Here is a 15,696-nt window from a genome sequence, read left to right as displayed (position 1 = left end):
GTAGATGAAGTGGAAAATAAATACATAAATAAAACAAATATTTGCTTTACAAAACAATTGGGTGGAAGCAGACATAATACGTGTATGCCTACTTATAAGTCAACATATTTGGAGTGTAGGCTAAATGGTGATGAAATGGTGACAGGCTGACAAACACAAACAGAAACAATGGTCTCCAAAACAAAGCTGAAAGGTAGCTCAGAGATCTGCTGCCATCCTTTGGTCATTAGCTATAGTGTAATACTTTTTTGAGTGCCATTATTTGGTCATTGAACAATAGATAATTGCAACAATAGAACAATACATTAACTTGGGAGAAACTCAGTGATTTGAAAATGTTATGGGAAAAGAAGTATACTGTTATTCTGTGTCAGCAACTTCTCTCAAGAGGCTCTTTAAAGCCTCTGGTGCGGCTCTTTGGAGATTTGATTAAAATATAGCTTCATAAAGATATATTTTTTATTTTTATTGTGCTTGTCTTGTTGCTTTGAACTGTTATTTTATATTGTGTACCTGTATGTGAAGCACTTTGGGCACCTAGTGTTGTTGTAAACGTGCTATACAAATAAAGTTGACATTGACATTGACATTTATTTGTATTTATTTAAAGGAACAGGCCACTGTTTTTCCATACTGTGATATGTTCTTACCTGAGCTTAGACGAGTTGATGCGTACCTGTCTCGTCTTTGTGCGTGTCCGTGGAAGAGTTTGGTCGCTTCTAACGTCACCCCATTTGGAGCTGTAGGAATATGCTGGGAGAGGCCAAATGCTAACAACATCTTTGGTTGCTTTGCGTGACTGAGGGCACGCACAAAGACCAGACAGGTACACATCAACTCGTCTTAGCTCTGGCAAGAACATATCTCTGTATGTAAAAATGGTGGCCTGTTCCTTTAACCTTTATTTAACCAGGAAAGTCCCATTGAGATAAAAAAAAAAAAAACCTCTTTTCAAGTTATGAGCCGCTGTAGGTCACATCTGAGGCAGAATAAAAGCAGTGACAAATTTGTTCAAATTTTCCAGACCCAGATCCCCCGTGTCTTCAATACATTTTACATTAACTTTGTAATACATGTAGGTTTGCCATCACACTGTCTGCATTTGCAGTACAAATGCAGTATGCTTTTCTGTTTGATAAAGGCTGCGGAACAAGTCGGAGTGGCTCTTTTGATGGCGATGAGGTTTGCAGCCCTTGTTCCTAGTTAAAGAGTATGTGTCTGTTGCCATCGTGTGGTGAGTTCTTGCTATAGGTCATGGCTTGTCAAAAAAGAAAAAACCGCTGGCCAGGAACACCACTGTCCGCAAGAATGCAAGAATTTGGGGGCATCCAGCGGAGTGGGGCTCGCGTTTTCTGCAAATTTCCTCTCAAAAAACCTATTACGCTCCACCCAGCACCTCTTTTTCTCCAGTTTATCGAGGAATTTACCGGTGTACAATCGAAACAGACGGCTTGTCGAGTTGCACTACTTCTCGTTGCTGCGGCGTTACACCCCCATTATAACCATTAAAGGGGGTCGTGACCCCACGCCCGGGTCACACTGTGAGAAAGCCTACATGATTCTTAAAAAACAAAGAAAAAAACAAATGGCTAAAATAAAATTCATCAAATTATGAACATATAATGGCACTCTGGGAAAATAGCACACACATATGCCACAATAAAATATTATAATATACACTATAAAAAGTATGTATATTTTATCTGCATGATCTGGTAACCCCCCAAATTTGTCTCGTGACCCCGTTGGGGGTCCCGACCCCCAGGTTGAGAACCACTGATCTAGGGCACTCAAGGATCAATTGTTTGGATGGTTTTCACTACTGATGGACCCTCTCTACTCTACCAGCTTCCTAAGTGTAAGAAACGTGTGCATTTAATATGCTGATGTTTTATAACAGTCCTAGCCATTTGCCAATGGTGTGTGCTCTTGGGCAAGACAGTTGAGTCACTTTATGCAAATGAAATGAATAAGTGAGTGAATGAGGGATTGATTCTTTGACTCCACAGAGTAATGTGAAGAGTGAATGATTTAAATAAACTTGATATACTATAAATCTAGTATATGCATACAAATTGAAATTGCTCTTTGATGTGTATGATTCCACCAGCCATCATTGTGGTCATTTTTTCATTCATGCCAAGGTAAGTTAAATTCTGCCTTGGGCTACGTTTACATAACCCGAAGGCGGAAGCGAAGTGTACTTCCTCTCTTGACTTGACTCTCTTCTTCGTCTGTGACTGCCTGGACCAATGAGCGCTGCCGCCCGCCGCACACCGCTGGCCTGGCACCACCACTGTCCGCGGGAAAGCAGAGATTGTCAGGCTTCCAGCCGAAGGGGCTCTTATTTTTAACCATTTCCTCTCAGTGACATACCCCACATCACCCGGGATCTCTTTTACCCAGAAGCGAGCCACTGTCAGACAATAACTGCCTCTTCTTTCTTCAATTTCGCTGGTTACGCTAACAATGCTAGTTAGCTGATTGTGCCTCACTGAACGACTGCTGATGCTACCTGACAGCAAGTAACAGCTAAGACTCAAAAGGGGAACAAAGGCTTGGATTTCCTCGTCAATTTCCACGTATTGCCAAAATGAGTATGTTCAATTTAGACCGTTTTCGGTTTGATAAGAGCGCGAGCACACCGGTGAAGCAGGAGCCGAGCGCAGACCCCAAAACTCCAGAGTCTGAGAAGGAAAACAAACCAGGTAAAGAGCCGGCATAGCTAACTGCACGGCTGTGGTTAGCTAAGCATGTCTGAGGGGTATAATGGTTATGTCACGTTTTCCACATCTCATTGTAATGACTCAAGAATGAATATCTAGACCATTTTCAAATGACCGCTACAAGAACTACTTTCAACCTCTCAAACTAGAGGTTGTAACTTTTAGATAAGGCTGTAGCTTCTTTATAGTGTTTTGTTCTTGTGCAAAACACTACACTTTGCCTGTGAGGATGTGGTGTGTGTGTGTGAATTGTGTATGGTGAACAGGCCGTTGGCTCAGATTGGCAGCCACATCTGTCCATCAGGCACATGGCAGCTATGGCTACAGATGTAACAGAGGAGAGGGTAGATTATTGACTTTGTTTTTGTTTGAGAGGATAGATGAAGAATAGGCAGCAGTCTGGATGTCTTATACAGTTTATTTTACCATCGGTGTGGGACTCGGAGACATGAACTCGAGACATTGCGCTAGTCCTACCATTCAAGTCTGTCTATGCTTCCACAGAAAGGGTAAATACCCTCTCAGAGCGTCAGTCTGATACGCAAGCAAACATTTAGTGGCTGAGAGTGGCACCTGAGCACCACAGTCAAGGCTACGTCAGAGATAGTACGACTGTACAGCTTGACCCAGTATGATAAATATGTGATTTAATGTTATCCTCTAACAGTTTGAGAAACCTTTTTAGGCACAAACGCTCAGCGCCACATAATGTCACATTTGTCCGACTGGGCAACGCTATACCAGGGGTCACAATATATAACCTATGTAACCCAATCATACACAACATGGGCCGATTGATAGATGTCATAATTTGTCCTCAATATGGCGACCTCCAGCAGCAACCACTAATTTCGTGTCTCCGAAGGACAAATACCAGTCCCAAGTTGCAATGGCAAATAAAAGTCATGTCTTCTTGCCCATGACCATCATTCACTCGAATATTTACACAATAATGTAAAGCTGAAATTAAGATCTCTCAAAGAGTTGTTTTGTTGTTGCCAATTTAAAAATGTATGTATGTTTTTGTTTTTCAGCCAAAACCCAGCCTGCCAAAAACCCATCCAAGCCCAGTGCAGAGGGAGTAGTATTTCTTGATACAGAGAGTAGTGATGAAAATGATGACATAGTTTTTGTGTCAGAAGTAGCTACTTCAAACTCCAAAAGCTCTTCTAAGAAATCCAAGAAATCAAAGTACGTAATTTCAAATGTCTTTACTCTTCTTTTAGGAAAACATATTTTATCATGTTTTTTGTGTGTGTGATTTTAGGCATTCCTGTAATGGGACTGGAAAGGACCATAAGGAGAGTAATGTAGAGGAGAAAATCAATAAATTGCTGGCAATCTTCCCACAGTTGACCAGAAGTCAAGTTCTTGAGGTGAGGAGTCATTCAAAATGTCTGTGATGTTTTTAGAGTTACGAAATATCAACACTCCAGGAAACAAATATTATGAAGCAACGTAACACCACACATATAAAGGTTCCTGCTTAAGTAACCTTTCACTCTTCAGTGTGTGAGAATTCTTCATAGAGGAGCGTAAAATGCTTCTTGTTTGAACCCTTTATTTAACTTCTGTTGTAGGTGATTGAAAGCACAAGCACACTGGACGGAGCTGTAGCTTCCTGCCTACTAAGGTTTGGTGACAGAGGTAAATACAATAATTTTGTGTCAAAAAGTGGCATACCATCTATGTTTATCCATTTAGTATTATTTATCTGACCAGTTGTTATTGCCTGTAAACTCAGACCGGGGTAAGAAGAGGAAGGTGGATGAATCCTCGAGTTCTCGAGGCGATGGAGATGCTCAACCAGCAAAAAAAAGCAAGCCATTACCGGTAAGTATCTTTTGTCTGTATTTAGATGAATAAACAAAGCCTCTTGAATGTGAAGCAAAACATTATATGACCTTGTCCAGGGTCATATTTATTTAGCTTTATTGTGTGTTCTTTAACGTTCTCTGTGCACTGAACTCTTGTTGTTCTTATGTTGCAGGAAGTGGATCCTGTCGACTGTGAGAAACAAGAATCTATGGTCAGACGACTGCAGAGAAAGTTTCCTGACCAAGATAAAGAAGTAAGCAACACATGTTTAGTTAGTGGAGAAAATGCAAAAAGTAAATGCAAATAATTGTGAGTGAAATTTTTTCTTTTCATACTGAGTCTTGATAAGTCACATATTTTTTGTTCTGATCACACAATCTTCAAACATTTAAGAAAAGTATAAAGAGAGAAATCAAAGCACTTTCTTCAATTGTATTGAAATATATTAGAATTTTGGATAATAACTCTCCAGTAAACTCCCCCTAAAGCCCGTCGGTACACAAGTGTCTTCCAAGCTTCAGTAGCTCCATGCTCTTTTTTTATTGTTGCATGAATGTAGCTCACAGGTTAAAACAAGTTGAACCCCTGTCACTCTCCTCCCCTTTCTAGTCAAACGGAGGAAAGCCTTGAAATACGATTATTTGCATGTCTTTCAATCCTTTTACTCATAGATTGGCGCAACATACTTGCTCTTTAGCTGCATCCCCGCCCCCATGGGTGAAACAAAAAAGATTTTATTTGGGGGCAGACACAAAATCTTCTGTTTAACCTCAGTGACGTAGATGTTGCTCCCATCTATATTGCAATTACATTTTATAGGAAAAGCGTGTCCTGTGCAGTCAAAAGGGAGAAAACAATGAAATAAAATCACATGTCATGGATTATGTCACAGTCAACTGTTATGCAAGTTTCTTTTTCTCCATTTATGAATGTTTTTAATGGATTTTATGCGGTTTTATTGTAAAGCACTTTGATCGCCTTGAGTGTTGTAAAGGGCTCTATAAATAAAATGTAATTGATTGATTGAATGTGTTTTAAAGGAGCTGCGCTCAGTGCTTCAGGAACATGAATGGGAATTTACAGAAGCCCTGCAAGCTCTGCAGATGTTCGCAGATCCAGGTCTGACAGTGTTTAAAAACAAACAAAAAGTTTTTCAAGTCATTCTCTAAACCTTCTTCCTTTTGACAGAAGATGACTTCAGCTCTCAAGAGTCCAAAGAAAAAAGCAAGAAAGATAAAAAGCAACAAAAGACCGGCCAACCTAAAGACATTAGCGACAGTGAAGATACAGTAGACAGCGAGGAGGAAGTTTCTTTTATTGAAGAAATAAAAGGGAATCAAGAGAGCAAGTCTTCAAAATCAGAAAAGAAGAAACGACCGAAAAATGAGTCGTCGAAAAAGGAAGCAGTGGACGTCGATTCAGATGGAACAAGGGACAGTTCGGATATGGGATCGGAGTCTGAGAACGAAACCCCCAAACTTCAAAGCCGCACTCTGTCCACGTGGCTCCAGAGGGGCAGTAACAACTCTGCCGGAACACAAAAAACTGAACAGTCCGACTCCAAACCCACCAGTGTGATCAGTTTGGCCAAGAAGGCGGCGGTGGAGCGGAAGGAGCGAGTAAAGGACAAACACGTCAGCTCCGGAGAGGAGGACAACGACGACGACAACGATGAAGATATGGAAAGCAGCGGGTTGGACGACTCTGACGAGGAGTTGGAGACCAAAGGTGCCGCAACCGACCTGAAGACGATGATACTCAACTTCTTCAATGACTCCACCATCGACGAGCTGAATCTGATCTCGGGCTGCTCCGTCAAGAAAGCGCAGAAGATCATCGAGCTGCGGCCGTTCGACAGCTGGGACAGTCTGGTGAGGAACGGAAATCACTCGCAGCATTTCTCGCACGACAAAAATACAAACCTCTGTCTTAATGGATCTTATTTCTCCAGGTGGACCTGATTCACAAAGGCAACGGGCTCTCTGAGGATTTATTATTTGGTTGTAAAAGTGTCCTCAAAGAGCGGAAGGTGGTGCTGGGCCTCATGTCGAAATGTGAGACGATTTCCTCAAAGCTGATCCGACGGGTGACGGAGGTGATGGAGAGTGGCACTGGTTCGAGCGCACAGCCCGCACTGCTCAACAGCGAGTGTGTACTCAGACGTATTCTTGGAAAGGTTCAGTGAAAGTGTTTTTAGTTATGCCGTGTTTACTGTTTCCTAGCTTCCAGTTGAAACCCTATCAGCTCATCGGTCTGAAGTGGCTGTTGCTTTTGCACGAACACAGACTGAGCTGCATCCTGGCCGACGAAATGGTGAGGAAACTGACTGTCTTCGACTTTATCATTTATGTCCTTTTAAATGTTTCTAGACTTATTTCAGTCCATGTTGCTTTCTGTTTTGTCAGGGCTTGGGAAAAACTATCCAGGCCATTGCGTTTCTTGCTCAACTTTATGAAAATGGCGTCAAAGGGCCCCACCTCATCACTGTTCCATCGTCCACTCTGGGTAATGGCACATTTTGTCTACTTTTTTTTTCCAGCAAATTTTGTTGGTTTTATTAACAAAATGTTACTTCAAAGTGTGGGCAAAAATTCAATTCAATGTGGAAATCCGCATTAGGGCTGCACGATGTTGACAAAAAACCGAATATATACAGATATTGGGATTCGATTTGCGATGTTAATATTTTATGAATAGCCTATGTTTTATCTTTCATGCAATTGAGCATCGAGCTGCATTTAGACTTTAAACATCATGGTGCTCAGTTATGACATTTCAGCTTCATGTTGTAACAAGATGCAAATCGAGGCAAAGAGGCATTTTATGTTGTCAGGAAAAACGGGGTTAGCTCTTTCTTCCTAATCATGAATTATTATTATTTATGAAAATCTGCCTCATATTTACATCAAAAACCTGCTGTAAAGGTGTTACATTTAGACGCAGTTTAATACAATGCTGTGCTCGTACGTGATTGGCTTTTAATAATTGGGATTGTGATTGGCGAACATGACTATCACTTAAACAATGGAGGTGCAAAGGAGGAAAAAAAAAACCCTCAGCGCCTTGATTTTTAGTAATCGCAGTAGCTAAAATCTCAATTTTGATTCGATAAAGGTTAATCGTGCAGCCCTAGTCTGTGTGCTGGTTTTGAAAGAGTTCATTTTCTTCCACTCCTTGTTGAATCATAAAAAAGTAAATACCTGTTACCTTTATCATATTTATTTCCTTTTTCAGATAACTGGGTCAGAGAACTGAAAACGTGGTGTCCGACTTTGAATGTTATTGTTTATTATGGTAAGAATTAGTTTTCTTTGAATTCCTGCACAGACTCAAAGTTTGAGACGGACTTTTAATGCCTTTTCCTTCGTACAGGTTCTGCTGAAGACCGACGCTACCTCAAATACGAAATCCTCAATGAAGAAATTGACTTTGACGTCATCGTGACCACGTGAGAAACCACTACTGCGTTCACCATTCACATCCAGACTGTTTGCCATTGTTGGATTTTTGTTTTTTATTAATTTCATCTTGTGTCGAATTCTTTCACAGATATAATTTGGCCATCGGAAATGACAGTGACCGAGGCCTCTTCCGTAAACTCAAAATCGCCTACGCCATATTCGATGAAGGCCACATGCTGAAAAACATGAACACGCTGCGATATCGTCACCTTATGGCTATTAATGTATTGAAGCTGAATAATGTCATTGCAGTCGTCCCGTGGTCTTTTCTGTGAGTGACATTAGTGTTTGTCCTGCAGGCGAAGCATCGGCTGCTCCTGACGGGAACGCCTGTACAGAACAACCTGCTGGAGCTCATGTCTCTGCTCAACTTCATCATGCCTTCAATGTTCTCCGACTCCACCACTCAGCTGTCCAAAATGTTTTCTATGGTGAGTGCTAAAGGGGCTAGATGCAAGTGGGTTATTTGTATACTCACTACTGCCACCTCAGGTCTTATGTGTAGCTGCAGTTTCTATATTGAGCTTGTGCATGACGGCACTTCAGACCCGATATAACAGCTTTTTGAGTGACAGTGCAGGATATTAGAGGCAGTTGTGGTGAACAGGTCTGGGCTCATTCTACACATGAGGACATGGCTGGAACTACGTATAGTCCCTTTAATCTAACACACAGTATTGTTAACAATTCAAACATTGTGTTATATACATAATGTTATATTTTACTAACTAAAGTAAAAATAGCTGCTTGATATGCGGTATTTACCACATTCCACACCTCCACATCATTATACTAGAACCTACCACATTATAAGTCTGGGCATTCCTTTCAGTACTCAACTTTACAATGCACATACCAAGCCACAGGTAAAAGCCCTGGCACCGAGTGTAGCAAGTTAATGGCAAACCTTTTTTGAGTTTGCGTCAACTAAAACAACTAAATAAAAGAATAAAAATTACTAAAAGGTGACTATGTGGCCATACCGCCTTTGCTCTGCCCAGTCCCGTCAGATCTTGGAAGGTTAGCAAGGAAGGGCCTGGTCGGTACTTGGATGGGAGACCGTTTGGGAAACACCAGGAAGCCTTGCGAATGTAGTGAGTGAGTGAGTGAGTGGTTGGTGGTGGTCGGAGGGGCCGATGGCGCAGACTGGTTACCTCACTTCCGTCAGTCTACCCCAGGGCAGCTGTGGCTACAATAGTAGCTTTCCACCACCGAGTATGGCGTGAACAAATAATGCACTGTAAAGCGTTTCTGAGTGTCCAGAAAAGCGCTTTATAAAACCAATGTATTAAAACGAAAAAGCATTTTTGTCCAATGGACCAAGATTAAAAGTAACCAGAAAAAGTAACTTAAAGGTAGCCAAAAACAACACTACAGCAGCTAGCACATCAATGACAGAGTGACAAAACCGCTTTTGAACTGCTTAAATCCGATGACGAATAATGGGCTTTTTAAATATGGAGTGCAGTTGTGTTTCCTCTTTGATGCAATAAGAGATCGGAGCTTCAGCAGTTGACGAAGAAAAGACCAAAATCAATCTCAACCGTAACACTCAAAAAGAAAAACTGCATGAATGTTTGAATTAACATATGATGCATTGATGATCAAGTTCAGTAAAGAACTACGATCTTGTTTATCATCTTCATATTATCCTCATTGTATACAACACATAATGCAATTTTCAGGGTAAAATAGATGTTTGTCTTCTTCTGCTGCACTAGTGTGAGCAGAGGTGAAGGGCCGTGCTGTATCTCCACTTTCAATACAAAATACTGGTGAAAATTATTTGTTCGGTCGCTTCATAAAAATAAAAGGGAAACAAAAAAGTTATAACTTTTTTTCTCTTTCAGAAATCCCAGGAGGAGCAGAGTCAGTTTGAAAGGCAACGCATTTCTCAAGCCAAACGCATCATGAAACCTTTCATCCTCCGAAGAGTGAAGAATGAGGTGAGCTGGTCTTATCACTTTAAAACTGATTTGATTAAATGTGTGTGGTAATAAGAAGTTCTGCCGTACTAGGTTCTCCAACAACTCCCTGCCAAAGAGGAGACAGTGGAGCGCTGCCCCATGAGTGAAAAACAGGAGAAACTCTACAAGGAGCTTTTCAGGAAACTGAAAGAGACTAAACCGGGAGAGAGTAAGCTGACTTTGAGTTCCTTTACATTTTATTAACAGAAGAGTAGTTCTGAAACGTATTTTTTCCCTCAAGAGCGTGAGATGTGCAATGCAATGATGCAGCTGAGGAAAATGGCCAACCACCCTCTTCTTCATCGTCACCTCTACACCACAGAGAAACTCAAAGCCATGAGTAAACTTATGCTAAAGGTAGGGCACAGTTGATGTGTAGTGTCATTTAGGTTTTACTAATAATGATAATAATGATTTGCATGGTTAAAGGAGCCCACACATCACGACGCTGATGCGGCTTTGATTCAAGAGGACATGGAGGTGATGTCGGACTTTGAGTTGCATAATCTTTGCAAACAGTACAACTCCATCTGCTCCTACCAACTTGAGACTAGCATTATACTCGACTCGGGGAAGTTCAAACACCTCACTGAGCTGCTGAGCACAATTAAAAACAAGGTACACACAAGAAGATAGTTTTCAATATTGTCACTTGGAATGTCTGCCTTACCTTAATGAAAATGTAATGAAGAAATGTATCCATTTATAGGGCGACCGTGTGGTGTTGTTCAGTCAGTTCACCATGATGTTGGACATTGTGGAAGTATTTCTGAAACACCTCCAACATGGATATGTCCGTCTGGATGGTTCCACGCCGATCGCAGACAGGTTTGTTCTCTCCCTGGCCACTCCTAGATTTAAACATGACAACACACAAAGGTCTTGTCCAGGGGTGCCCAAACTTTTTGTCTCCGAGGGCCAAAATGAAAAAGTGCCTGTGAGTCGCGGGCCAAACACGGCGATGTCAAGCACGAAACGCATATAACTGCAAATTACTTTTGCATTTGATTCTATCTATGCAAATAACATGCTATATTAAAACAAATGGTAACTATGGCAAAAAGCCTAGTTTTAGTAGAACAAAATCAACAACTGCAGCAATTTAGTGCAAAATGTAAAAAAAAAAAAAAAAACACCTGCATCTACAGCACCTACAGTAACTTTTCCTCATTCGTTAACTCAAAGAAATTGCCACATTGGATTATTTTGAAAGTGTCAGTTCAGCTTCAATTCTTTTATAAGTCAATTTTTAACATATACTGTTGTCGATGTCAACAACCTTTGCAATAAAGGTTGTAAAACTGAAAGGTGATGCTACAACACTCTGATTAATAACTGTGATTAATAAATACCAAGACACCACAAGTGTTTCCAAAAGGAGTGAAACAGCGCCCCCGATTTGACGCTGGTGGTCAATAAGTGTACTGCATCCATATTTACCATTGAGAATTAATCGAAGAGAGTTGTAACCACACGCAGCGCAAAAGTAGGTCACTCTCTGGCGGGCCAACAGAATTGTTACGGGCCCCACTTTGGGCACTTCTGGTCTAGTTGGTCAAGTAGGGCTGGATTTGTCGAGCCTAGTCTTTAAACTACAGCAAGATGAGAATGTTTATAGTGTTCTTAACATATGGTTTCTCAAATTACATAACATCAATGAACATTAATTTGTGCTGCGAGTAAGCAGTTTAGATAAATGCTTTTCGGCTTACTTTGTTCTTTTGTATGATTGAATCTAAACTTTGTTGCAGGATTGTGTTGATTGACAAGTACAACACAGACAGAGACATTTTTGTGTTCCTGCTGTCCACTAAAGCCGGAGGCCTGGGCATTAACCTCACCTCTGCCAATGTTGTCATCCTCCACGACATCGACTGCAATCCTTACAATGACAAGCAGGCTGAGGACAGATGTCACCGTGTGGGACAGACCAAGTAAGAATGAATAGAGGAAGATTGCTAGTGGAGTGGAAAGCAGTGGCCCAAATTTAAGAAGCATTTTATTGCTCCTTCATAACAGGTTCCTAGGCCTTACTTAACATTAAGGCCTAGGAACCTGGGCTTTTCTGTGTAGACTTTTACGTTTCCTCTACACTGGCGCCAACATTTCCTGAAAGTGATTCTGAATCTCACTAGAACTTTCCTGTTGTTACCCAAATATAAAACGATCTCTGTTTTGTAAATCCTACTGTCGTTCATCTCGAGGCTTAGTAGAGGATATATTCTCAGGGGACGCACCCTTAGTTCAAGGTCTATTGCCAGACTTGGTCATATTATTCCCTCCCTTTGTTGATCTCAGCAATGTATCAGAATCTGCAGTGTCATAACTTTGACCAATGAGGTTGAGTGTTAAGTTATACTTTGTTAATCTCCGTAGAGATTCCTGAAAATGACCAGTGACCAATGACCTTGATCGTTTACTTTTGAAATCTTTGTCCCTCTCCTCATTTTGCAAACTAGGTGTGACTTTGTGGTACAATTAGGACCTGAAAGCCTCATTTTGCAATCTGACGGACTGCCACTTTAAGGACATATTTGAAGCATTAAATAAACACTTTTATGGTTAGACAGCTGAGCAGTGCAAGAGTTTGATAGGAAATAACATGAATTATGCTACTGTGCAATCTTTTTTATTTTATTTTACGTGTTAAGAGTGAGACCATTAGGCCGTCATTGTGTGCACTGAAATGGCGATGCGCTATTAGCCAATGAAGCCGGCTTTGTTCCTGAGACGCTGATACAGTTTCACATACAATCACATTTGCAGCGAGAGGTAAGTTACGATGCTAGCTGTGAAAACTGCACTCCTAAGTTTGGTGATATGTTCTGTTTAGTTGGTTAATGTTTTTTTTATTACTGTTATCCTTCACTGGGATACTTTTCAAACATTGTGATAGTTTAGATGAATTAGACTATAACCTGTATGCCGGTCAAATGGTTAGAAATGACAATATGTTGCTGAGTTTTCTTACCATTGAATACAGCAGCGAAGCACACAGTTCTAGCACATTTCAGGACATTTGAACAATAATAATCCATTGTTCAATCTCTCACCTGATTCTTGTTTCTCCGTATTCTTTATTAGGACTGTCCAGGTGATCAGGCTCATCAGCAAGGACACAATAGAAGATGGCATCCTGCAGCTGGGCCAAAAGAAACTCAAACTGGAGCAGGACATGACCACAGCAGACGAAAGTAAATATTCTTTGTAACTAGAACTAGCAAAATACTAAATAATTATGTCGAAAGAGATCAACTGAATATATCCATCCATCAAAATTGTCCCTATTTACTATAAAAATGAACAAGAGCTGCATACAATTAATTACAAATACCCATTGTGTTTTTGCAGCTGTTGAAGGAACTATTCCAGAAGACATGGCGACGCTACTCAAAGCTACACTGGGACTGTGACTTTTTCTTAATCTTTACAACTTGAGGAATAAAGTGGCATTCCCCTGACTCCGAAGTGCTACATTGGAATAAATCTGAAGACCAAATGCTGCAAATCTGTGGAGCACTGCGGAGAACTGTGCCTGAAGTAAAACAAACTTGTTACAGAAAAACTGTCCATGATTTTCCAGTGGATAGTATACAAGCTTTTCATCCATTTGAGCCTCCAAAAATAAAATCACATTTTATTTCTTAGTGCTCCAGTATAGTTATGTTTACATTGTAAAGTTGGGATTTGCAGTAATGACAAAAGCAACAGTGGTTGGATTTTAGACCATTAACATGCATTGTAAAACGAAACACAAATTAAAAGAAAAAGCTACAAATTAACACTTCGAATCTACGAGCCCAAGTTTATGTCAACAGCTGAATCAAGATTGAATTCTTTAAAGCTTGGGCCAACATATACTACAGTCAAAAGTTCCCAACACCTGTTTTTCCTGTTTTTTTTATTTTTAGTTTATTGTCTCATGTGCTCTGAAATGAAAGCACAGAATAAATAAAAAATAAATGTTTGAAAATAAAGTAATTTATTAACCAAAATGTATTGTAGTATTTGAAGCCACTATTGGTAAGTACAACCACTGAAAACACTTGTGGTATTCTTTCTACAGTGGCAATTATACATTCAGAACGTTTTTCAATACTCTCGCCACAGTTCCCATAAATGTGCAGCACTGGGATTGATCCAACCTTTGTACAGCACTTTTCATGCATTCTCAATGCAACACAAAATTCTCAGTCTGGCTAAACAAAGCCACACTTGCAGTGAATAAAGGAACACTGGCGATGCAAGACGGTATGCGATAGGGGCTTTTCTGTTTTAGATAGTAATATATTAGAGCACTTAAAGACTGTCCTAAAGCGGTTGAAAATAAATAATCAAAAACCCTGTAGTCCCACTGAAATACTCCTACTATACCCTTAACCAATTAACCATTTTGGTTCAGGGTGCCTGTCACTCTGCAAAGCTACTGCTCCAAACCAACACATTTCCTCCTCCTCTTGTGAGTTAAAGTTTAGAATACATTTTGCTTAATAGATATACATATTATTATTATTAGTATTTGTTTTCTGCTTTTATTTTTCAGGGAACAGTTAGGCATTAAATTGCATATTTTTAAGAAAACTGGAAAAAATGTGATGTTCTACTTGTTGACCTGTAGTATAGATTAGAAAAAGGAAAGACGCGGTCTCATTTTTTGCATTAACATTAAACAATTTGATGGATTCAATCTCTCTCAGAAGATTATTCCAATGTACTGTTTGTCTTTAAGACCACGTATTTTTACTTACTGTCAAGCCCTTTGTTAATTTAGTATTATTGTTAGGTCTTGTGCCGTCAGTTGCTGTTATTTCATCTATTTTTCACTTAATATACTGGAGGTGTTTTTTAAAAGTATACAGTAAAAGAAAACTTGAATCTTCAACTCTGGATACCTCTTGTGTTTTAGTTGCCTTTTTACAGAAAGAAATATGTTCAAAATCAGTGTTGATGAATGTCTAAAAGACAAAAAAAAAAGTGAAGCAAGAATCTCCTGTTGCCTTCAACTGTGTATGTTATGGTAATACCTGTTTTTAAAAGCTGTTAAGTAAAAAATAAAAATAAATGTAGGCTATGTGTGTCTTTAATTTAATAAGCAGAAAATACGCTTGACAGAATTGCAAATGTGTCATATAAATACCATAGGCTACCACTCCAAACTGTTCACACATTTTTAGATATCTTAAAATGTGTGTGCAGATAATTGCCACTAATGCTAATTCATGTTAAACTTAATGGCACTACTACAAGTCTATGGTCTGGCAGTAAGTGCTTTACAAATACTGTGGGCTAGTACAACAACAACAAAAATCTTGTTAGAGCATCGTTTATTGCATAAAAACGTGTACAGTATACTATAATTCATATACATAATGAAATGTATAAATTAAAGTTGATATTAAAATGCTACTTGATACAACACTGAAAGTTAAACATTTCAACTGGACATTTTCATACATGGTTGCCCGTCGTTTTAATACAATGACACTATAAATTGCACACACATACACACAGAAATTGCACACACATACTCAATGAAAAAGAAAAAAACCATGCTTTGCCTTGTCTTCTTGGTGGAGGGACGATTTTCTTCTTCCTCAAAAGACCAAAGGCCGGACCCTCCAATTATACTAGGCCACAATAAAGCATCCCTTTCTACAAGTGCCAGTGTGGTACCTCATACTGTATATGGCCTAAATAGGTGTTCAGCTAAGACATTTTAAAGGA

The 15,696-nt window shown here is 39.8% G+C and overlaps 1 protein-coding gene across 2 annotated transcripts; it reads left to right on the top strand.

The window, feature by feature from the left end:
- Positions 1-2,240: 2,240 nt before the first annotated feature.
- smarcad1a (SNF2 related chromatin remodeling ATPase with DExD box 1a) lies at positions 2,241-13,692 on the top strand. 2 transcript variants are annotated; one of them, XM_079551954.1, is made up of 23 exons: positions 2,241-2,708; positions 3,761-3,917; positions 3,994-4,102; positions 4,307-4,373; positions 4,471-4,559; positions 4,717-4,797; positions 5,585-5,663; positions 5,736-6,415; positions 6,496-6,692; positions 6,767-6,857; positions 6,950-7,049; positions 7,779-7,838; positions 7,917-7,992; positions 8,094-8,229; positions 8,305-8,436; positions 9,856-9,951; positions 10,024-10,141; positions 10,214-10,329; positions 10,402-10,590; positions 10,682-10,800; positions 11,724-11,906; positions 13,057-13,166; positions 13,324-13,692. In XM_079551954.1, the coding sequence occupies exons 1-23, from the start codon at positions 2,594-2,596 to the stop codon at positions 13,383-13,385; spliced, it is 3,162 nt and encodes a 1,053-aa protein (XP_079408080.1). In that variant the 5' UTR covers positions 2,241-2,593; the 3' UTR covers positions 13,386-13,692. The 2 variants fall into 2 exon arrangements, with proteins under 2 accessions (XP_079408080.1, XP_079408079.1); XM_079551953.1 differs by having other exon boundaries at positions 2,242-2,708; positions 5,733-6,415; positions 13,324-13,691.
- Positions 13,693-15,696: the final 2,004 nt, after the last annotated feature.

The sequence above is a fragment of the Gobius niger genome, assembly GCF_951799975.1.
Source record: "Gobius niger genome assembly, chromosome: 1".
Taxonomy (NCBI): Eukaryota; Metazoa; Chordata; class Actinopteri; order Gobiiformes; family Gobiidae; genus Gobius; species Gobius niger.
The sequence above is the reverse complement of the archived record's forward strand: the minus strand, read 5'-3'. Positions and strand labels throughout refer to the sequence as shown.

What these genes read in the sequence shown, in the direction of transcription:
- smarcad1a (XM_079551953.1), top strand. Translation starts at nt 2,594, where the DNA reads ATGAGTATGTTCAATTTAGACCGTTTTCGGTTTGATAAGAGCGCGAGC. An exon ending in TCCGAAGAGTGAAGAATGAG is followed by an intron (nt 9,952 to 10,023) that starts GTGAGCTGGTCT and finishes CTGCCGTACTAG; the next exon opens with GTTCTCCAACAACTCCCTGC. An exon ending in CATGACCACAGCAGACGAAA is followed by an intron (nt 13,167 to 13,323) that starts GTAAATATTCTT and finishes GTGTTTTTGCAG; the next exon opens with CTGTTGAAGGAACTATTCCA.